The sequence below is a fragment of the Echeneis naucrates genome, chromosome 14 (assembly GCF_900963305.1).
Source record: "Echeneis naucrates chromosome 14, fEcheNa1.1, whole genome shotgun sequence".
NCBI lineage: Eukaryota > Metazoa > Chordata > Actinopteri > Carangiformes > Echeneidae > Echeneis > Echeneis naucrates.
The window spans coordinates 9,928,221-9,951,692 of record NC_042524.1 but is presented as its reverse complement, the minus strand read 5'-3'; the positions used below and the strand labels follow the sequence as shown (position 1 = coordinate 9,951,692).

General features: G+C 40.8%; 3 protein-coding genes across 5 annotated transcripts in view; 1 reads left to right on the top strand and 2 right to left on the bottom strand.

Moving 5' to 3' along the window:
- LOC115054507 (methyltransferase-like protein 7A) overlaps positions 1-3,676 on the bottom strand; it is a 3,912-nt gene extending 236 nt beyond the window's left edge. Inside the window, exons 1-3 of one of the 2 annotated variants that reach the window (XM_029519755.1) lie at positions 3,657-3,676; positions 1,199-1,676; positions 1-435 (exon numbers count right to left, since the gene is read on the bottom strand). The exon at positions 1-435 is cut by the window's left edge and continues 236 nt beyond it. In XM_029519755.1, coding sequence (XP_029375615.1) covers positions 202-435; positions 1,199-1,676; positions 3,657-3,676 — 732 coding nt within the window. In that variant the 3' untranslated portion in view covers positions 1-201. Of the gene's footprint in view, positions 436-1,198; positions 1,744-3,656 lie in introns of those variants that run through there. The other variant, XM_029519754.1, reaches the window with a different exon arrangement.
- Positions 3,677-3,788: 112 nt separating this feature from the next.
- Positions 3,789-7,954, bottom strand: LOC115054179 (15-hydroxyprostaglandin dehydrogenase [NAD(+)]-like). Its single transcript, XM_029519248.1, has 7 exons — positions 7,824-7,954; positions 7,018-7,141; positions 5,953-6,059; positions 5,589-5,685; positions 5,094-5,170; positions 4,576-4,733; positions 3,789-4,480 (listed from the first exon to the last, which is right to left on the bottom strand). Exons 1-7 carry the CDS (start codon positions 7,914-7,916, stop codon positions 4,366-4,368), a joined length of 771 nt encoding a protein of 256 aa, XP_029375108.1. The 5' UTR covers positions 7,917-7,954; the 3' UTR covers positions 3,789-4,365.
- Positions 7,955-16,410: 8,456 nt separating this feature from the next.
- Positions 16,411-23,472, top strand: part of larp1 (La ribonucleoprotein 1, translational regulator) — a 40,810-nt gene continuing 33,748 nt past the window's right edge. The window contains exon 1 of one of the 2 annotated variants that reach the window (XM_029518680.1): positions 16,411-17,058. In XM_029518680.1, coding sequence (XP_029374540.1) covers positions 16,677-17,058 — 382 coding nt within the window. In that variant the 5' untranslated portion in view covers positions 16,411-16,676. The remainder of the gene's footprint in view (positions 17,059-23,472) is intronic. The other variant, XM_029518678.1, reaches the window with a different exon arrangement.

Genomic DNA, 23,472 nt, shown 5'->3' with positions numbered 1-23,472 from the left:
GGTGATTATTCAATGTTAAACTCATTCTCTGTAAACTGAAAGTTTATTTCAGTACAAAAATAAAATTTGTATCAAAGTGATTGGTGTTATCCCCATCTCGAGAGATCAATCATATGACATGGGATAAGGGAGGCGTTTAGTGACTGGCATTTTCACACACTACATGTGAGGGAGCTCACTACAAAGTGAATGAGACTGAATCTATTTCACAGCATAGCCCACAATGTGCTGTTTAATTAAGAACAGGAGCGGAGCTTCAATGTGCCTCAATTTGACCTCAGAGAATCCAGCTGCCTCCACATTTTTCCACGTGTCACAGGTGAGCTTGCACCCATCACCGAAGTAGTGCCATGCAGGCTGAAGAACATGCTGGATGAAGTATGTCCAGGTTGAGGCATCAGCAACAACATGCTCTAAAAAGAAGAAGGCTCCACCCTGCAAAGCAAAGATTGGTTGTGTATTTACCATCAAACTTAAAATGTACCACACTGACCTCCCTGCAGAAATGGCTGAACAATACTAAGGTTTCTGAGCAACCTGTGGTGAAGGATCGTTTAACGTTTACAAAAATGAATAAAACTTAGTTGAATGTTGACGTAGAGATCTGTCATTTCACATTTAAATGTCGAAACTCACTTTAAATATTTTAAGTATTTTAGGTGTAGCGTGACACTGAACTAAATTTGTCTGTGTGCAGTGAACCAATGTGATAACACCCCCCTCTCTCTCTAAAGCTTATCCAGCAGGGTTAGGGAGGTGCTGGTGCAAAACCCAGCCAATGGAAGGTCCTAAGGTGGGGTACACCCTGAACAGGCCATGTGATCACATACAAGGAGCAAATATTTACGTTACATTACGTTACATCGTCTTTCCTCTTTCAGGCCAACATATAACTACAATGATAATACCTGCAATTATCATGTATTTACTATTCAAGTTTTCAATACACACATAAAATGAATGAATATAAGACAGACAGTCAAGTAAAAAAGTGGATCATTAGAATTAACAACAAAAATGGCGCCACTTTTTTTTTTTTTATAAAGTTTAACTTTCAATGATGAATACAAAGGTCGCACTGCAGTTATTGAGTGCTGAGTAGAACAGCCGCTTCAGTAATATGTAGGATAATAATAGCATTGAAAGCTGATCAGCATTTGTTTTCCCCGCTGCTGATTTCAGTAGCTGCAGAACTTACTGGCCGCAGGATCCTGTGAGCCTCCCGCAGGGTTTGCGGGATGTTGTTGACGGAGCAGAGCACCAGGGTGCAGACCACCGCGTCCACAGATCCGTCCTCAACTGACCCCAGGTCCTCCCCGGAGGCCACCACAAACCGCTCAAACGCCAGGTGGTCGTTCTGGCCCATGCTCGTCTGCAGGTACTTCTGGAAATGAGGATTGGGGTCGGTGCACGTCACCTTGCAACCGCGCGGATAAAACTCAAAATTCGTGCCCGTGCCGCAGCCGATCTCCAGAAGTGTGAGCTGGCCGCCGGCCTGGGTGAACTCAGGCAAACTGCGAAACAGCTCCTTCTTCTTGTCGTGCATTTTCTTATTGTAGGATTTGGAGATCCGGTACAGGCACATTGGGAAGATACGTTTGTACACTTCATACAGGCCGACGGCGTGGATCACATGCAGGGGCAGACACAGCACGTTGACCACTAGAGTCAGAAATCTCATCACAACAGCCATTTCGTCGGAGGGAGCAGGCTGCGTGAGGACAGCAGACCGTCTGACAGACGAACCAGTCACAACAACACGGCAGCCAGCCGGCCGAGTCCGGTGCAAACTTTCAAAATAAAATGCTGGCGAAGCTTCCTTTCTGCATGCCGTGTGCAAGGTCATTTAAGAAGTCAGTCCGGCTGTGTTTTTATGGACTTGTTGTTGCAGGGTCAGCCGCTCTTATTACTACACTTACTATAAATATAAATATAAAATATACATTTTATAAAATTTTATGATTTTATAATTTATATATATACAAAAAATAAAGTTGGGTGTCTCAATAACTCTTTGTTGCAAAACTATAGAAAAAATTCAACTCACTTAAATGACTGCTGTGAAGTCATAAATACAAGTAGCAGGAGTCAGACTACACAAATTTCAAGTACACTTCTGTGTTTTTGTAGTTACATAGTGTATCTTTTACTGAGTAAATAATACAATAAGGCCCTAACCGCATGTTTTCCATTTTGACTGTAGTGTAAAAAGTGAATGTGCTCACTTTGGCCTGGCATTTGGTTGTTTGAACTTTGGCCCCTGCACTGCACGTCTGTAACTTCTGTGGTTTCCCTTCTACTAAATTCAACATTAGTCCTTTGGCTCAGTATAGCTTTTGTTTAATAGTGTCAGATCACATGGAGAGCCACTGAGAAGGGAAAAGTAAACATCTTGTTTACTCCACCAGGCTTCACTGACTGGTAATGCAACGGGTTAACCTTTAATAGGAAATGTAAATAATCTCGGGGGAATAATCTCTAGGTCTCTCTGCAGGAAACAACAGTTCTGCTGGGTTTATACGAAAGCGCACACACTTCTTCACAGCGCTGACATCCTCCTGTTCTCTTTGAAGAAAACAATTCTGAAATGGCTGGAAATGGTTGCTGTTGTGACTGGGGCAGTGATGGGAGTAGGAAAAGCAATGACAGAGATACTTCTGCAAAAACGGTGCCAAGGTAAAGTTCTGCAACATATCCTGATGTTCTGTCTGGACAGGGACATTGATTAATTACAGTATAATTGAAGTTACCTATGTGATGTCCTAAAACCCTACATTTTCACTTGGTATTAGGTCTTTAATATGTTAAGGATTAAATCAATTTGTCTGTGCCCATTCAAAACTCAAGCTGCACTAACGCAAAGTTTGTAAACTGCAACCATGAAAACCATCTGTTAAGCTCCATGACAGACCTTTACTTGTACAGATTGTCTGTCTAGATGTGGATGAAATCGCAGAGAAAAGGTTAAAGGATATTCAACGGATACAAGAGCGTACTCTGTTCCTGAACTGTGATGTTGAGTCAGAGGAGCAATTGAAAGGTAACTCAAACACACAAACTCCGAAAACATCAATCCTGTTTCCAAACCATGCTTTGCATTTAATTACTTTTTTTTTTTTACTTAAGGTTAAAAAGTGCAGTGGAGAGTAAATAATAGTTAAGGTATGGTTTTATTGAGAGTAAGACTTCTTATATAGATCTGAGCACAGCAGAGAAAACAGAGAGGGGACAGGCGTGAATACATCCAGTCACATATACAGAAAGATAGAGACACATCAGAAAGAGTCACAGACATCTAAATAAAAAAGGTCCAGAGTTAAAGCTTAAAAAATTTAAGGCAAGAATTTTGCCCCTTGATCTACCAACTATTTTACAGTTTTCTAGTTTTCCTGGTTGCATTTGGTTTTTAAGAATCTGTCAAATTATTGTTTTGTGGAAAAAAACTAACCCTAACCCTAAAACCCTGATTTGCCTAAGACACGTCATATAGCCAAGTGTTAAAGGGCAATATACATCCGGGGCAGTTCTTTCTACATTGCTAAACTTAATCAAGTTAAAGCTGACACTAAAATAGATTAGAAGAAAGTGGTGTTATTTTTCCACAGAAATACATTTTGTTAATGGCATCACTCACCACCCCCGTCACATACACAGACCGAAGCAAGAAGAATGACATTAGCATTTGCCTCAACAGCTTAGGCAGATATTAATAATCCATTACTGCAGGTGCATCGGGAAGAACCAGGTAGAGAAAAAGATAGAAAAAGCAAAAGAGAGACTGAACACTCTCAGAGATGGATAATGATGTTTTATTTATTTACTGTTTAACCTGTATGTTTAACCAATACACAACAATGGCCTCCATAATACTGACCTAACTCCAAATGGTGGACACTATATGTGAAACGACATGCAATGAGCAATTGGAATGACCAGGAACGTGTGAAAAATGGTGCAATCTAAATGGACAGTTTTGCCAATGAAACAGCTCCACTGTGTGGTCATCACACAGTTATAGTCAGTATTTTAACTGATTTAAACAAACTCACACTTTTTTGTATATTCCAATACATGTTGACATGTTTGATTAAAAACTGGTCTATAATTAGGGTGAGAATTGAAATGATTGTATTTTAGCGGAGCTTAACTATCAAGTAAAACAAATACAAACCAGATGCTGATGCAAAACAAAAATACTAAGATAGGTGAAGCCCTTGTCTACTGTAGAGTATTGTACTGTACTGAACTTACGGTTTTTAGTTTTGTTGTTGTTATTGTTTTTTCATGTAAGCAAAAATAATGACTGGATCCATGACCATGCATTCCAGTCCAGGCTTGTTGGTGGTGTGCAATATTGTAGAGTAACTAGAGGGAAGGAAAAGTCACATATTTCTTTACTTTAGGCATCACCAGGAGAGCCTCTCCATTCTTTGTTTCGTCTGTCACAAGCTCCAGGAAGCACTCGGCCACTTCAGGCACACTGAAACAAAACAGTAGTGACAGCAGAGGGTTGTCAAGAACACGGTACGATACAGGATCATGGTCATGCACCATAATGTGGACTCAAAGACTCACGTTAGTATCCCAATCTTTTCCATTAATTGATTTGCTGCATCAAAAAGATGGGAGAATTGTCCCATGTTGGATGAGGTGGACGGGATTAAGCCAGTTTTGACGAAACTTGGACAAAGAACATTAAACCGGACACCGTACCCTGAAGCAATAGAGGCTGCCTAGTAAAAGACAGACATGGTTTGGTTCCAGATGTTCCTGGATGTGCAATACAAGCACTATGAGGAAAAAAAGTCACACTAATAGCTTAATAGCCACTTGGGGGTAACTAAAGAGTAAGAACTTCTAACTTCTGTATCTGTCTACGATGGGAAATGAGAATTGGCATTCACTGTGTCTTAATAGATCCAGGTTTTGTTTTTTTTTGCTCCAGCTCCAATCAGCAGACAAGGCCAAAGTAAAACAATAGCTTTTTGGCACATCCCAAATTCCAAATGTATTTGTCTTTCACACAAATGTTAAATAATTCTGCACAATCCAATTAAAATAATAATAAAATAAAAAAAAGAAATCGTCCTTACTGCCATGGCTCGAGTGAAGCCAACCACTCCATTCTTAGTGGCTGTGTAGACAGGACTGCTCAGTAAGGGACCGATACCTGTTGGACATGGGTCATATCAGTTATTGTGTTTGAAATTCAGATTTATATAGCTACACAAACCCCCATTAAATTACTATTAAATCATTTTTTATGAATCAATGTTCCTGATTCTTTATCATATGATTTTGTCAGCTGAATGAATGAAAATTAAATGATAATTCATGGATTAACTGTGTAAAGATACAATGTTGAGTCTATGTCAAATGTCAGATCAACCCGCTGGTGTTGTTGGGTAAGTTTACAAATCTGTAATTCTGTAATCTGTAAATGAGATTGTTCCAGCTCAAAGTTCATTGCTCACAGTGTGGAATATCAGAATATCAAGGTGCTGTTGCAATTTTTATTATTGGACACATAATTAACATGAAACATAACAAATAAACATGGGAGGCCTTCAGATGAATACAAGCTTCACCTGCCATAGATGCTATGTTGACGATGACCCCTCCTTGGCCTTGAGTTAACTTGTTCATGTGCTCCAGAGCCAGGTAAGTTCCCCTGATAACCGCCACCTACAACAGAGGATGGCTTAATATTGAGCTAACAGGTTTTCATTTTGTCCATTTGAGTGCCAATTGTTGTGAAATTAACTGGCACTATAACGCAGTGTAAAACCTGCTCATATTAAGTGTTACGTTGTCAAATTATTTCTTCACATCTGCTGCTGTGGTACAGATTGGATTTTTTTAAACGCTCAGCAGTGGGAATGTTTTGAAGTGTAATTTCCCTTGTGGGGATAAACCAGATGAGTATATGAGTAAATGAAGCATAATCCCAACCAGGTTTATGGAGACAGTTTTCTCCCATGCGCTCTCATTCACGATGCCAGCATTGTTGCACAAAATGTCAATTCCTCCGAATACTTCTACGGTTTTCTGAAAGGCAGCTTCAAAGAAGAGGGAAAAAAAGTTGGAAATTAATTTCTCATTCCACAACCATAACACAGCCTATCTGAAAAATCCAGGTTAGGATCTAGGACTATGCGAACTTCTGATGGAAGTTCTTATTTGAAAACATTTTACTGATCAAATATTAATATCCCAATCCAATTCAGCATTTGTCAGATGTCTGAGTCAGTAACAGGTGTCTCAGTTTACAGGACATAAACTAAAAACCACAGCTCACCCTCACAGGGCTAGTAGATGCTAGGCCTTGTCAGGTCAGGGCTTTTTTTGGTAGCTAAAGGAAGATCTATCTGCACAATACTCGGCAGGCGGTTGGTATAGCTGAGTGGTGCATGTTCATCATGTTATTTTCACTCATCAAGCTCAGATTTACAGTAACAGTGGATTCAACAAAACGCTTGTGGTATGGCAATAATCTGATTGTATAACAGCAAATGCATGAACCATAAATTTATCTATGTCTGCATATTTTGATTGAGCGTTTAAGATTTGACAAATTTTTATAATATGACAAGTACACATTCAAATTCAAAATAATGCTGGTATATGTTTTCCATACCTTTCCACACAAAACAATGCAACCGCAGAAAAGGTCCTCTATTATTAATTTAAATTGCTCTGAATCATCGTAAGCATGTTAAAGCCTTTGGGGCAGGGGTGGGGCTTCATTTGGACATGCAAATGAAAATGATTTCTTCACATTGTATTTATCAAACTGTTCTTCCAAAGAATTTGAGGTGTGGATCAACAATTAAATACCAGGTCATAGAAAACCTGCTGGTCTCAGAGCAACTCCCAGTTATCTCTTTGAAGTCCAGCTGGGATTAATTATCCTCATGTGTTTTCATCCATGTCTGTTCTGGTAAATTACACTCCAGCTGTTTTCCTCTTTTCCCCTGCTCCCTTCGTTTGTTTTTCTAGTCTTTGTCTGTGTTTTACCTTTCATCTGCTCTTCTGATTCAACATTACATTTCAGGAACAAACTTCTCTCTTGTCCAAACTGTTTCTTTAGGACTTCCATTAAACCTCTTGCTGCAGTCTCATTCACATCCAGCAGAGCAACCTGGCCAGGTAGACATACACCGGTTCATTAAGACAACTTATCTTCATATAATGTTGTGTAGCCACCAAAAATAAATTCCACCTTCACGATGTTTACGTGCTCATTTTTTTGTTTAGAATCTTTTGCTCCAACTTTGTGGTCATTTTGGAGGTTGTTGTTGAACAGGTTGTGCTGGGAGGTCACCCTTTATCTGCCCTTACCTTCTTTAATCTACCCCTAAATATAAAACCATAAGTAACTGCCATGAACTGCCCATGAGTACTTTTAAGGAAGTACTACCAATTTTTGCTACTGCACTTCCTTTGGTGCTTTGTTCCACTTCATGCTTGGTGCTCAAGCCTGTGAGGTTTTGAATCTTGTGGCTTCTAAATATCTTATTTTCTATTTCATTGGAACTATTTCTCCCCTGTTTGTTCAATTTATATAAATGTTCTGAAACTGAGCGTTAATTAAGTTTTTATAGCGAAAATAAGGGCTAAAATCCAGCCTTAAACGTCTTTAAGAGCCTGTGTAAGTTACTTCATAACTCAGCTTGACATGTTGGTGTGAAAACGTGTTGGTACTGACTTCTCCTTTTCCCCCTGTGTGTGTGTGTGTGTGTGTGTGTGTGTGTGTGTGTTTAAGCATTAAGAAAACTGTGTTGTGCTCAGGTGTTGGTTAGAAATGAATGACCCGGCTGTACCTTGGCTCCATGCTGCAGCAGGATCTCTGTTATGCCCCGGCCTATTCCCATCGCTGCTCCAGTCACCAGCGCCACTTTGTTCCTCAGGGCCATTGCGTGTGTTTGGTGCGGGATCCCAGAGACTCTGACCCTGCGGGACAGACTTACGCTTCTTATGTGATCCCGCCCAGAAGGAGTTCCACAGGGATGAGTCAGAGGCTCGGGGGGCGGGAGAGATCAGAATGGTCATTAATGTGAGAAAAGGACACGATAAAACATAAAATATCTGTAAAATCTTTTATTTAAATAAGGTTCTAAGGTCCCCTGTCTGGAACAGGAAATGCAGGGGTTTGAATGAGATCTGTTAAATGTGGTTTTGCAGGGAGTGGAACAAGTATCTTTAAAAACTGCCCCGTCAGCCACAGTGTTGTGTGTCTATGATTCCAGTTCCACATAAAACTTTGGTCGTTTTTGTTTGTAATCGAATCGATTAAAAGCTCTGCAGCAGGACTGACTGACCCAATAACCAAATATTGCTCAGACTACAAGAGCTGCAGTTGGATTATATGAATGCTGAATTTGAATTTGACTTTATTGTCCCCTTGGTAAAGGCCTTCTTTCGGAAGTTTATTTATTTTTAATGTCCATTTACACGCAAAGCAGCATAAAGCTGGCACTTTTTGAATGGAGTTTGGTGTGAATCTGTTCATGACGTTTCACCAGACAGGCGTCTCATTTCTGTATTCTGTCACTAGATGGACGTAGAGAGCCATAAAATCTGCAGCTCATTTAGACTTAGAATATATTGTCATTGTGCAAGTACAACGAAATTGGACGCAATCCTTCAAATGCTGGTTTAAAAATAATTTGAATAACTATAAAACACAACAAATTACAACATTCGCATTCTGTTAAAGGTGGAGGTGTCGCACAAATTCACATTTACAGGTACTGCACGGTTCATCATATTGTTGAAAATAAATGAAGTGACTCATGTGTTGGCTGTGTTAAGTGCCGCTGTGGCTCTAAACTGTGCCTGAGTCTGTTTGTGTGGGCTTCCAGTGGGCAGAAGTTCAGTGACTGAAGATAAAGATCCTCTGTGACCTCCTGTCCTTCCATATTATACAGTTTACTCATGTCGTCCATCTTATAGCAGACCTGTTTGAGTCTATTGTATCAACTCCTCCTTGCACGTTAGCAACCCATGTATCAGGTCTTCCACTGACTAAATGTGTGTGTCTGTGTGTGTGCTTGTGTAGGCTGCCTGTTGCTTAAAGGGTTTTGTTAAGCATTCTTTGCATGACTGTGCATGCTACTGTGACTGCAGAGCCCACTGAGGGAATTATTGTGTAAGACCACAAGAAATGTGTCAAAAAATGTTGCAACAGAAGCAACAACGCTGACACGTGATGATGATGATGAATATATATATTTTTTCATATTTTTTCAGTGTTATTGTTCAGCCTGTTGGGTGCATTTTTTTTATCTGTTTTATTTGTTTGACAGCTCTTTCATGCTTTATTACATCAATGATGATAGTTTGATAGTTTAACTAAATGTAATTGTTGTTATATTTTGTTACCTTGAGCTTTGATTGGTAGAATTTGGACGCTGCGATCAAAATAAACATTTATTCACTCAATTGTTGTTAAATTGCTAAAATCAAATAAATCCCAATGTGCCAAGATTGGGTAGTAGCGCGGGAGCGCTCTGGTGGGGAGGGGGCGGCCATGGGGAGATGGGGGCAGTGATAAAGCCTGTAGTGAAGCGAGGTCAGAATGACCTCTTGGTGGTTCTAGTGTTAACTGAAAATGAATGTGAGTGCTTGCTTGTCTTTATATGTTGGACTGTAATGGACTGAAGACCTGTTCTGGCTGTAGTCTGCCCTCAGCCAATGTCAGCTGAGACGTGCTGCTATGACTTGAGCAATATAATAATTGTTTTCTATGAGATACTCTGTATGAAAATACTGAGCTAAGCAATAACAATTGGACTCACATTCTGTCAATAAACCAAGGAAAGGGAGAAGTAAAGCTGCGAAGAAAAGTAAATGACTTTACATTTTAAAGTGCAGATGTTGACTGCATGAGTAAAATTGTTAAAATAAATACCCCAAACACAAGTTAACCAACAACTGTACAAACTAGTAACATGTTAGGGGTTCAACAGATGGTTTTCTGACTTTTTGAGGGCAAATATAACAGCTAGTAAATGTTAGTCTCTCACAAAAGAACAATTGCAATTCAAAGTGACATTTTTGTTTGCTTTGAAGCAGCTTAAGACATCTTTAGACAGGCGTACAATCAGTCTGGCTAAACTTTTGTTGGCTCATGTCTTCTTGGTTCTTAAATGTTCATTTTATTTATGTCCTCATACTTATTTGGTTATTGTAGCTGGCTGTGTTATTTAATTGAGCGGCCCTGTGCTGCTGTACATCTCTCACACATTAACAGGAGGATAATGAAAAACTAACCCTGATTTGTAAAATCTTCATTTATTCTCAAATTTTTTAAACAAATTATAGTATGAAATTCCTGATACTCAACCCAAAATCCACCCTGTGGGGAAGATGGCTGCATACAATGTCTTAAAACAACTACAGTGTTGAGGCTTGACATACGTGACAGATTACAAAGATTACTTTGTGCACATTTACACTGAGATACATTACTGGGAGCTCTAGGCCCTTCTGCAGAGGAAAACTACTAAGTGATTTGACTGAGATTAGACTGAGATTAAGGATGAAGTTTAAGTGCTTTTTATGAATTTAACAGTTCCTCTGGATGGAGGATTATAATAAACTTGGGAGGCTGGATAGAAGACAGCTCCTTGGGATGTGATGTTTAATAAGAAGTTGACTGGTGATCATGTCCTTCATGTCATATGTTTTAATGCTTTGTTTAAGTACTTTTGATATCTCTTAGGTCCAGGTCCAGACAGAGCATATTTTAACTTGGGAAATGATTCCTTTTCTACAGCTGCGTTCACCATAAGTGGATAAGAACAAATGACAAAAACAGACAGTATGTTTTCCATGTCAATGAGCAGGAGTGTACAGAGGTCTCTGTCGTAGGCTGCTGTTACCAGGTGGGGTGTAGAGTTACCACAGGATGATTTATTGCCTGTTTGACTGCATCTGTTACATCATAGTTCCTTGGGCGCAGCAGGTTTAAACACATGAACATGAATTTCATTTTCACCATGAGACAGTGTTGGCTTCTGCCTTTGTAGGTGAAGCTGTCATTAATGTCAGTGTGTGAGTGTCCAGTTTCATGATTCAGAGGCCTCTATGTTTTTTCTACTTCTTGCCAATATTTTAGGTTCTCATCTCAAACCAAGTTCAAAATTATGTACAATTTTTATAAGATATTGTCACTAGAACACATCTAAATCAGAGAACTTCTTTGTACAGATTTGAAATTAAAAATTGATATAAAATATGAAAATGTAATTTTAAATAAATATAAAATGGGTATGAAAAGAGTGTGCTTCCAAATCTGTACACTCTCTAACTGGGTCCACGGCCCCCCCTGAGCTTGTCTTGCTTACAGGGCAGATCTACCATTTAACGGCTTTCAGCTGTGATTTGCTGACCAGCTGCTGACTTGTGTTTTCATCCCTGTGGCCCATTGCCATTTCACTGGTGATTACACTGCTAAAGAGCTCCTGTGAGCTGGACAATGCCAGAGAGATTTACATGTCACCAGTGTCATCGGCTCCAAAGAATAGGACACTGCCGCTAAACGAATGATCTGCCTGTTTACAGTGAGGGGCCGCCATGGACACGCAAAGGGAAGCTGGGTGTGTACCTGTATGTGTGTGCCCTAATGTCAACATCTGAGGACACTGACTATAAATGCAAAGGCTTTAGTGTGTGTGTACGTGTGTGAAGACATTATGTGGCCTGTGGGTGTGTGATGAGTGCTACAGCTTAGACAGAGAAGAGCGTTTGTTGGCTCACCAACAGTCACAGTTAAACGCCTCACCACTCCAAGTTTCATTCACTAACACAAAAACAAAGTGTGCTACGTTTGCAGTGAGTAACATACAAGCCTCCCAGTCAAGTAACAGACACACAACTGACCACAGGCGGCTTGCCATCAAGCGAAAACAACAATTGTGCTATTTAAATTCTGCTGCATGCACTCACACTGGTAATAAAATAGATCAACTGTCGCTGGAGTCATGACTGATGATTGAAGATGTTTCAATTTTGAGGAAAGTAATAACAACCAAATTATCACCCTGCTTTTCACAATGTCATTATTTGTCACTTACCATAGAAATTATATGCTTTTTTTTGTTTGCTGATTCTCAAACTTCCTAAGATTTTCTGAAAACTTACTTCTAAAAATGCTTCATAGTGTGTGAGAAATAAAACTGTTTTGGAATGATGATTTCAAACATATTGTTTACCCAAAGGGAGAGAGAGCCCTGTCTTTATATTTACCAAAAAGACACTTGACTAAGGGCAGCACGGCGGCATAGTGGTTAGTTTGACAGCAGAGTTTAGGAGGTTGCTTGGTCCCTTTCTCTAAACATCATGTCTTTTAGGTAGATTTTCTAGTTCCACTGTTATGTTGGCGTTCCAAACTTCTTTGTACAGAACCCAGCCGACCACGCTGACATCTGAAAATGGATGATAAAACCCTAGCTTTGGCTCAGTTCTTTAGAGAACTAAGTTGGCAAGAATTTTCTTTAGGGTGTCTTTGGATGGCTAAATAGAAGTGTGTTATTATCATTATTATTAGTGGTAGTAGTATCAACGCTATTAAATCTGGCCATCCTGACTGATGACCATCAAAATGTTTGATTACACATTATTTGGACTCTCCCAGACAAACGTTTGTGAGAGAAAACCTTAAGACAACATTATGTATTTACGTATTTACTCTTAACCAACTTCTGTGTTTTATCAACCAGCTTCACAATTTCCTTCTCCCTTTTGAGGTTTAAGTGCCAGCATTGAGTCCATCCATCCATCCATCCATATCTATACTGCTTATCCGCGAGCCAATCTCGGCTAACAATGGTTGAGGGTGGGGTTAAACTGGGACAGGTCACCGGTCTATAACGGGGCCAACATTCAGAGACAAACAACCATTCGGACAATTGGAAGTAAACAATTATCCTAAAGCCAGAGCACCCAAGGAGAGGAAGAAGATACAAACTCAGTGCAGATCACAGGGGGTCCAATCTGACGGCCCTCACCCAGTCTGTTCTGGACTGAGACTGGGATTTCATCAGACCCATCATACACAATGTGACACACAATAGACGTTCATTGTTGTCATACAATGTAAATGGCTTCAAGTCCAACTAAGATGCACCTACACTCAGTCTTTTATTGCTCTGTTTAAAGCAGCTATAGTTAATATTTTTATAATCACATCAAATGACATGACAGAGTGTAGACAATGTGAAAGTTTGCACTCACAGTTGTGAAGATAATTATCACCTGAATCAGCAGCACCCTTCAAATTTCAAGACTTTTAAGTTTTCTCTTTTTCTTCAGTTGTCTGGCAACAACTTTACTCTTCTGCTTTATTCTCATTTACGTTTCAGCTCTAAGAACAGCCGACACAGTTGGCAGCTAGTTAGTGAAAACAGTGCAGCAAAAGAACCCTTATATTTCCCCGATGGGACAGTAAAGAGCAAAAACTTGTCTAATATTTGTCTTGTCAAATAGCTAGAAAACAATATTGATCTTTTTTTTCATAAAATAACCTTTTCTGGAATAGTTGAATATAAAATATCTGTTGTTGTGTTAAATGGGGTATTTAGAGAACAGAATATTTTGCAGCTGCACATTTTTCTTTGTTTTGTTTTTACTTCTATTTTTATCATGCACATGATTTTAATTAGTATGCACTGCAGTTAACTCATATTCATGCTGCTGTTCACAATTTAAAAACTTATTGACCTCACCAGCTTTGATTTAGCACTGATTTCCACACGCGAACACTCAGGCATGAATATGACATTTGAATGTTTGTTTTTCTTTCCCTATAGGATTGGATGTCCGATGGTCACGTGACTAAAATGTGAGTAACAGCCAGAAGCTTTAGAGCGCCCATAAAAAGCGTGGCTGGTCCAGTCTTGTCCACCAAACCCCATTCAGTGGCTCAGTCATGGCATCATAGCCATTATCTGTATTTTTTTGTTTTGTTTGTTTGTTTGTTTTTTGGTGGTGGGGGGCTACAGGGGGCAATATCTTATATATGAAGTGCAGCGATTTATTTAACTTTCTAATTGAATGGGATATCTTGTTTGAAGCCCTGCCTGGATACAGCTGCTGTGCCGATTCTCACTCATAGCTTGTTTTTGGTTAAACTGAGCTGCAATGAAATACAAAGTTGTGTTGTTTCATTAACATTAGAAACATTTTAAATCGTGGGGTTTTTCCTTTTCCTAGGCCTTTCATAAACATTTATAGACATTCACATTACTATCAAAATAGGTACAAATGAGGCCTGGATGAACTTCCTGCAGGACTCCCTTCAGATTAGAACAGGTACGATAGCTGTGAATCCATTTGGACAATGTTATAATGTTTAATGATTAACTCTTTCTTCTTGTCTTGTTTTCTTTCTTGCTCTCCAGTTGCAATCACAAGTTTTCTTTTGCACACCCACTGACACGCCTGCCATTCAAACAGACAAGAGCAGCAGCACCTTTCAAAGTGATGTAGCCATTTACAGTCCTACGCTGCAAGAAGCATCATTGTCTGCACTGACTGATGGCATATTTCAACCTTTAGTCATAAATGCACAAGCAACCATGTAACAAATTTTTTTGTGAACACTTTATTTTTTAACAATTTGAATGTATTATTATATTTTCTGGCCCAACACGTGTGTGTCAAGTGCATGATGTGAAAACTTCCCCTGCTGCTGAACTTTTAGTTTCAATCAACGTATTTGACATGAAGGACAAAATTACAATCCACAGGATCAGTGTTGAAGCATGATGCACACAAACACAATACAAGACAGTTGAAGTTTCCTGATGAAGCAGTCTGTCTTATCATGTCTAAGTGAATAGAACTGAATCTTCTCCCCCTCCAAATGTAAGCAGCAGTTAATGTAGAGATGCAGATGACTCATGTGAAGCATCATTCTTTCCTTTTATTCAATATGCAGAACAACTTTCATTCTCAAACAGAAACCCACATTGATTCTTTCCCATACTCTCACTCTCTTTTACACACAGTATCAAGTGTCACACATTCAATTCGACTTGAACTCCTGCTATTATGTAATCACACATAAAAAAGGGGGGGTAAAAAAAAAAAAAAGTTAATTAATGTGGAGCCAGACTCTGGATGTCTCCACGGACACGGGACACAGGAGTCCTGTCTGTACAGAACAGAGCGCAGACACAGTTGTCACCTCTCGGTATGTTGTGGTGAAATATTAAAGTTTGAGGGAAAACACTGATTCAGAGCGTGAGATCACACGTGCAGCTCCGGTAAGGACACGTGTGTGGAGCTGAAGGGGCGGTGAAGGTGAAGGTCTCCACCTTCTTTCTTTAACACGTGTTAGAAAACACGCCGAAATAAAACACACGAGCCGCGGACGAACAAACGCCACATCTCATCTGCCGGTGATCACCACCGACCGGCTTCTCGACGAGCGCTTCGTTAACGGAGATCTGCGGTCTAACCGGAGAGCGAGACTGACGTCATCAAGGACGCCGTGCTGCGTTCAGGTGTGTCGGCAAAAAGATGCGTCAGCTGAAGGTTAAACGTTAAACTTGTTTGATGCTAATATGAACCCCACTGTGTTTAAAAATTCAAAGATTATAATTTTATAAATGAACAATTTCCCTTTCTGAACAATAAATTTACAATGGCAATGCCACCTTTTTTTCTCTCTTTTCTTCCATCTTTGTTAAAAGAAACATAAATGTGATACAATGCAGACATGATACGGAGGATTATACCATGTCATAAGAAAAAAATGTATTCATTAATATATATATACAATGTATATTCTTCTTTATCCATGCACAAATATTGATCCTGTTGTGTGTGTTTAGGGCTCACCAGATCCCAAGCAGGTTCTAACATGAAGTCAAACTTTTTGAAAACTATCTATCATGTATCTAATACATGATATATACACACACACATACAATACCAGTCAAAAGTTTGGACACACTTTCTCATTCAAATGATACAGAAACCTTTGAATGGTTACAACCAGTCAAATATTTCTGTATCATTTGAATTTGAATTGAATCATTTGAAAGTCAAACTAATCAAACCTATCCACTTTGAAATTAAATATATTAAATATATTAAATTTATGGTTGATAGGATATGATACATTTAATCTCCAAATCGCCACTTTTGTCTTCTTGGTTCTGAAGTAGCAGTGATTTGACTCGAAGTATGGAGACATGTGGAGCTGCACTGACGACTTTATTTGTTTTTTGTTTTTTACCCAAAGTGGATAGGTTTGATTAGTTTGACTTTATGACTTCCGAAAATTAAGAGGCTTTAAGACGACTTGAAGGCAGCATCTCAACAGGCCCGAAGCGCGCTCCCGATTTTACGTGGCTACTCCCCCTGCACGGCGTACGTGCGCGCCCCCCAGTATCGCGTGGTGGGGATCATCCATATTGCTGCTGGTGGTGGAGATAAGGTTGTAATCCCGAGAGGCCGTCGGACACGTTTCTTTATTTTTGTCCGTGTTTTAATCCAGCTCAGATCGCTCCGCGTCTGAGACTGAAGCGCGTCCGGTCCGGGAGCGACAGAGGAGCCGCAGACTCCGCGGAACAACTTCACGTTTCACCGAAATTGAAGGCGAATTCGGGCCGGGGGGGAGAGGACTGGTAATCCTGAGGGGGGAAGAAAGACGGTGGTGGGAAATGGCCACTCAGGTGGAGGCTCTCCTTCCCGGCAACCCGCTCGCCAAAGCGGAGGAGCGCGGTAAAGTGATCCGAGGTGAGTCGGAGGAGGACGAGGGCGGCCGGGGCGACGGGGCCGAGCGACAGACGGGTGTCGCCGGCCAGGGCAGCGGCGGCGGCGGCAGCTGCAGCCCCGGGCAGGGAGGGACCCCCGGCACGGAGGAGCAGACCTCCAAACCGGCGACGGAGGAGAGCAGACGGGGCTGTGACAGCGAGGACAAACACACCGAGGACGGTGTCAAAAGACAGGAGTTTACTGAAGCTCCCCCGCCCAAGGTGAACCCGTGGACTAGGAAAATGAATCCGGTGACCGTGGTCAGCGTGAATGGACAAACACACCACGGTTTGTACCCCCTCCTCCTCCTCCTCCTCCTTTCTAAGTCGATCTCTGCCCTGTCAGTGTTGTGTCGGTGTCCGTCCGTCCAGGTGTGGCCCCTCGGCCGGACTGTCATGGGAGGGGAGGGCGGTCGGATGGCAATTATTGGACAAAAAGAGCCAAGAGGCGCACGAACAAGCCCCGTCTGTGGTCGCCCTCTTGTTGCTCCCTGCAAGATGGTTATATTTAGAGTGAAAGCCACCACCACCCCCCGGTGTAGACCAGTCATGGAGTTCAGGGTGCTAAGAGTGCCATGGGTGTTGGATTGGCACATAGGATCACGCCCTTAAAAAGTTATTCCTCACAGTTTTCTTAAATGTTAAGGGCCCTCATGTGCTGCGTGGTTGAGACAGAATTCAGTCAGCATTTAATGACAAGAAAAGTCATTAAGGATTACTTGTGCTCTGTTTAAGGTGGGACCGTGTTTACAGTTTCGCCTTAATCATTAATTTGACGGGTTTGTAGTGCAATTTAGAGATTATGTTCCCAGGCAGATGCAGCTTCTTGATTTTTAGCAGTGTCACCGTGCAGACCCGCTGCTGGGACTTTAAACTTTGGATGTAGGAGCAGACAGAAGAGGCTCACACTAAATCAGCTCAAATGTCCCCATGTGTAGTTTGCTTCATCACGATGTTCTCCCTCCTCCGTCTCCAACTTCCTGCCACCCAGTCAGCCAGACCCTCTGTGATTGCTCAATGCCTAACCTGACGTTTACTTGTGTTTACATTTGTATTTTAAGGCAGGTGTCGACATAAAGCCTGAGCAGATATTCACGAGAGATCCACCCAGATCAATCATTGCAGCAATTAGCATTAAAGCCGTGAGCTGGGTCGTGTGTGTGTGTGTGTGGCTCCTAAGACAGCTAACAATAGCACACACACTCACACTCACTCTTTCTCTGGCCTAGTGCGTCGTCAAGCCCTCCTCAGTCAGATTAGCTTAGCTCTCAGGCTGCTATTGCCCGGCTCCAGTCACCGTGTAAAACGTGTCAGCTTTCTAACTAGGCCGAGGATCGACTCTGGACACACAGACATGGCCAGAGGATGAAACATTTGTCTGTTAGATGTGTTAATAAGAAGCAGGTTTGTTATGAGACATCACGTGTTCACTCCACGTGTTCCCCAAGAGAAAGGCATGGGCGCTGTTAGCTAGCTACTGCGCTGCATCGGTGCCAACGCGTAAACCAGATATCATTCAAGGTTGTTCCCGGTGCAACAGTCTGGTTGTGTCGTGGTTAATCAGCCGGTTGTCACCCTGTGTGTCCATCGTCAGCGCAAACCTGCCTGTCCGTCCACTCTGGCTAGCGTTAGCAGGCGAGTTAGCAGGCAGAGTCATCATGGCTACTGCGCGGTGTGACTGATCTGGGCAACACCATCACAGCTAACTGCGCTGTCATGAGAAAAAAAAACACACACACACACACAAGGGTGGTGTTAAAATGAGGGCTTTTAGTGGATTGTTTGGAGTGATTATTGATGATGCACATGGAGAAGCTCTCTTCATCCTGCTCTGTCAGGGCAACGTGGCCTCATGTGTCTGAGCCATGTGTGCTCTGCCACTGTTCACTGTGGCTACAGACTGCTCACCTGGTTTTGACTTCACCCTGACAGCTCTTTGTGGTGGTGGGCAAGGGTTAGGCTTTGTTTTGTTTTGTTTTTTTTTTTTGATTGGTAACCAGTTTGTTTACAGTGCCAACATGTGTGACTAATATGAATGTCAGAATACAGCCTGTCTCCTGAATCTGGACTAGTCTGGGTGGATTGGATGGATATGCAAGAAGAGTTGACACACCAGCAGGAATACCTGGCTGAGAGCCAGAGGTTGAGATAACCAGGCAGTAGCCCCCGCCGCCTCTTTTTCACATTGGATACATAGGAGTAATGGTTTAAATACAGATTGTTATCAGACGGTTAAGTGTGAGTTTATAGCACTAGTTAAAATGTGTTTTGTTTTGTTTTTTTTTTTGCATCTCTGTGATACTGTTTCCATTTCACCACAGGTTGTTTATAAGTAAATTACACCTGAAATGATTGGATTGAATGTGCATTTCAGCGTTGTCATGACTCCTATGCATGGAATCTTTGGTTTAACAAGTATCTGGTTCAGTAAGGGCCTTTGGAGCAATGTGAAGATTTTATTGTTGAAGCTAGTGATTGCTTTTTATTATTATTATTATTATTCATTTTAAGTTAACTCGACAGTTAACGCCTCCGGCCTGTTGAGACAGTTATCTCAACTCGCATATATTATCAAAATGTGAAAAGTACCTATCACCATTTTCTAAAGCTCTTTGTGACTTCCTTAAATGACTTGCTTTGTCTGACAAACCCTCCAATATGGACAGATATTTAATTCTATCACAGATGATGGTAAAAACACTTAATTCATGTTAGTCATTTATTTTGCCCAATAATGCCTTTTTAATTATCAGTTTTTGAAAAACCTTGAAGGTATATAATTGCCAAAGTACTTAATACTGAAATTAAGTAATACTCAGTAGTTTTACCCTTTTAAGATATTGTCTGATGACATCATTGCGTTTGGTGAAAGAGTTGACGTCCATCATCATATTTGTCTTTCAACATGTAGAATATTCTCAAATGCTTCATGTGTATCAATTTGGCTTTGAACAAGACCCTGGGCTGCCGCCCTGGATAAAAATGCCAGCTTGAAAGAATGAAAGGGCATATCCATTGCCCATGTCCTTTGTACGATCATACTTTGGGAAGATGGTACCATATGTGAGTTACATTTCTGGCATGATAAGGGTTGATCTGGGCAGCATATTAGTGGTTTTCACTATCAATTATTTTTTGATGAACTGACACCCGGAATTGCTTTCAAATAATACTTTTAATTCAGACAAAAGTAGATAACTGAAGAAACAACTTCTCTATACAAATTAAAAACTGGTTTAAACCTAATCTGGATAAAGACTAGGCATTATATTTGAATAACACTTTGCTTCGGTTTTGAATGAGCAACCATTTCACCTGTTTGCTTTTCTCTCTCATTGCATAATTGGCCTCAGATGCCTGAACTTAAAAAAACTTTCACTTTTTCACTTTATTTTCCCCAAAGAGAAACACTGCGAGACACTAAACTTGAATATAAAATACACAAAACATACAATATCAATATGAATTAAACCTATAATATATACAGTTACTTAAAATAAGAACATGGCATAAAACCTATAATAAATCAGCTTGTTCTTGTCCATCACCGCCCACTACTTGCAAGAGCTGACTCACAAAGAAGCTGTTTGATGGCATGAGAGATAGAAAATGTTTTCATGTTTGCAAAGTTGGCCTTTCATGCTATGCTTTCTTGTCCAGATGGGAGACAGTCAAACTCTCCAGAGATTAGACTGACCGTTATTGAAGGAAACAATTTCAGCGGTGGAACTAGACCGATATGGGAGTTGAAAACCAATGAGCTCACATGCTGCCACTACAGCCACCTGAGATCGTTAAACCAACTAATAGATGGTATGCTGCTTTGGCTGTCCCGCTTCAGAGTGGACCTATCAGTATTTGGTCGCTAATAGCAGTAGAGAGGAATGACTTCTGTCGCCTCAATCTGCCATTGAAACTCAACCATGTAACATTTTCCTCAGGCTGCTTTCTAACAGGTCCTGGCTATAGACTCAAAGGTGTTCTCTGGAGTTTCCATGTTGACGAGCAAAAGTTACATTTCAGTCATTCTGAAGTAAACAAACAGCACGTGCATCTTTGAGGGTTAACAAATCCATTGCAGTTCTTTCCCATCTTTTGAATATTGTAGACTGTTTACGTCCTTGTTTTCTTAATAGCAATCATTGTCTTTGCTGCCTTCGTTGGCACATGACACATCTTTATGTTTCACTAACATTAACGGTGAAACAGCAGCGCAGTGCGAAATGACCAGCAGGAATTCACATCTTGTTGCTCCTGCATGACCTCCTCATAGAATGTCGCTGCAGAGAGAATCAGCGGTCACAAACTCATCAGCGCACCAGTTAAGCTGCAGGTATGCTGCATTTTGTGTGCCACTAATTCTGTGAGGTGTGGGGAAGAACTATTAGCTTGTTTGTATGAGCTGACCCTGCCTCTGTAACTTCATGCATAGTTTAGTCTGAGTGAAGTGAAAGAACAAGGCTTTGCAATGTGCAGCTAGCTTGAGAGGAGGGAAACTGAACATGAGGTTAGCAACAGCAAAGTGTTTCATTAAGAAATGGTCTGAATTGCATCCTACTGATATTATTTTCACCACATCATATCAGGACGGTCCAGTCTGACTGCACAGCTTCAGTCTTTGACTGGTGTGACATTTATGGTCAAGTCCCTCTAACGTGATGCAAACACTGCCCATTATTCTACATTCTAAGTCACAAGCCTAAGTAAAGCCAAAACACGTGTATTTTAAATGTCTGTGGTCCAGAATTTGAATTAATTTTCCAGGAAAGTTGAGTTGTTCCTCTAGCAATTTCAATACCTCGTTTCATAAATATCATTTGGCCCCTGAGGGAGTTCATGGTGCATCTGAGGGCTCACCAAAAACACAAGTAGCTAAGTAGGACGCCTCTACTCATTAGCTGAGTCAAACTTTCGAAACATTATATCATCCAAACACTGGATCTCAGTTGATACTCTGATTCCATGCTAAGGAGAACATGCTGAGCAAAACATGATACAAGTGATGTGACAGTCTAGTCAGACAATTAACTCTGAACTGTTCAGTGTAGCCACTTTGGCCCAGCACGAGTTTCCTGTCCTGCTTAGTTACATGGGTGTTGTAATTGCCATCCTGCCTGTTTTGGGAAGAGTGGAAGTGGTTAGTTTCTGGCTGAGTTGTGGGCAAATTGGAGCCAGGATCTGCTTGTTTTGCCATGCAACCTTTTTGTTTCTTTCTTTTAAGTTCAACAGAAGCATCAACACCTGGCTCTTTTATCAGGGAGCACTTTTATATCTTACAGGTGAAAGTTGCAGTGAATTCTGACTTGAAAATTATAATGAACCTTTTGTTGCATTTTAATTGGGCAGTTCAATCAATGGATCATTTTAATGCAATTGAGTTGGCGCTGGTTTTAAAATAACGCCCCGTTATGACATAGAGGCTCAACTATTAGTTTTTGTCATTAGGAGGCAGCTGGTGCTGCAGAATGTGCCTTCACCTACAGCACATGAGGGTCCTTTACACAGAGATCCTGCAGTTGGATTTTTATTCAACATTTACTGTTCATACTGAGATGACATAATTGCAGCCAGCATTTTATAGGGTAGGTTGCAGGTGTTCCCGGTCAGACTGAAAACTTGGGATCTCTTTCTACAAAGTGGACGTTCTACACACTGACTTCCACTCGGAGATGTTTGTGTGTCTATTCTAGGTCTGTTTATTTAATGAAGAACTCAAGATGCTTAAAAACCGCAAGAATGTATTGTACAATCCACATCTCATTTTAATAAATTACCAACTTGTGATGGTAGCCAGATATTTTTTTTTTCTTTTTTCTTATGAGTTGAAGAAATGTTTGTCTCTGTGTATATATAACCCCTTAACTTTTATATGATTAAAATAATAAGGTTGTGGGTGGTTAAATTCAGACGTTGTCCTTACACCTAGAATGCGTCTTAACATTTTGTTGCATTGCAGTCTCTTGTTTTATCAGCTGGCAGTAATACTGGCACAAGTAATGGTAAGGTATTTAGGCAAAAACAAACTACAGAAATATACACCAACCAACGTGAACGCTGACGTGTTGTACAGTCAGTAGCACTTTGGTTTCAGTGGGGTCAGTTGTGATCCTATTCCATTCAGATAAGGACATGACGTCAAGGAAAGGTTGTTCTGATAATATGCTTGCTTTTGCTTTGAGGTATCAGATGTCACACCCTGTTTTCTACCAGCCTGTCCAGTTGTAAAGGATGTTAAGTTTGTTGTGAAGTCTGCTTTTTTTTTTTTTTTCCCCCGTTGCGAACATCCAGGCTGGCATGTTCATCCTTCCTGCTGCTGAGATGTGTGCTTCAGGAATGACTGACAAATGAACAATAAACATGAATAATGTGATAGGAGCTGTTAACAATGTGCAGGAGCCTCAGCTGACTCATGCAAGTGTAGAAAGGGTAGCCCCTTCCCTCCCCCATTTTTATGCCCCCAGTTGAGGTGTTATTGTTGACAGATAAGCAATTAAATCTCTTTGTAACTAGGTTATGGTTTTTTGCACTACTTAGAAAATGAATAAAGAGGGTTATAGTGTTGCTATAGTTTCCTTGCTTTCTTGACAGCCCTAAATAAAGTTGTGAATTTGAATTGCACCAAGGTGTGATGTTTTGAAGCAGCTTAGTGTTCCTCCAGTGGCCCTTTCTTCCGGGGTGTTTTTTCAAAATTAGCACGGACACT

Coding starts and splice junctions, on each gene's coding strand:
- LOC115054179 (XM_029519248.1), bottom strand. CDS start 7,916: ATGGCCCTGAGGAACAAAGTGGCGCTGGTGACTGGAGCAGCGATGGGA. Junction 7,142..7,823: donor TGCTGCAGCATGGAGCCAAG/GTACAGCCGGGT, acceptor CTACCTGGCCAG/GTTGCTCTGCTGGATGTGAA. Junction 4,734..5,093: donor GCTTCACTCGAGCCATGGCA/GTAAGGACGATT, acceptor GTCTTTTACTAG/GCAGCCTCTATTGCTTCAGG.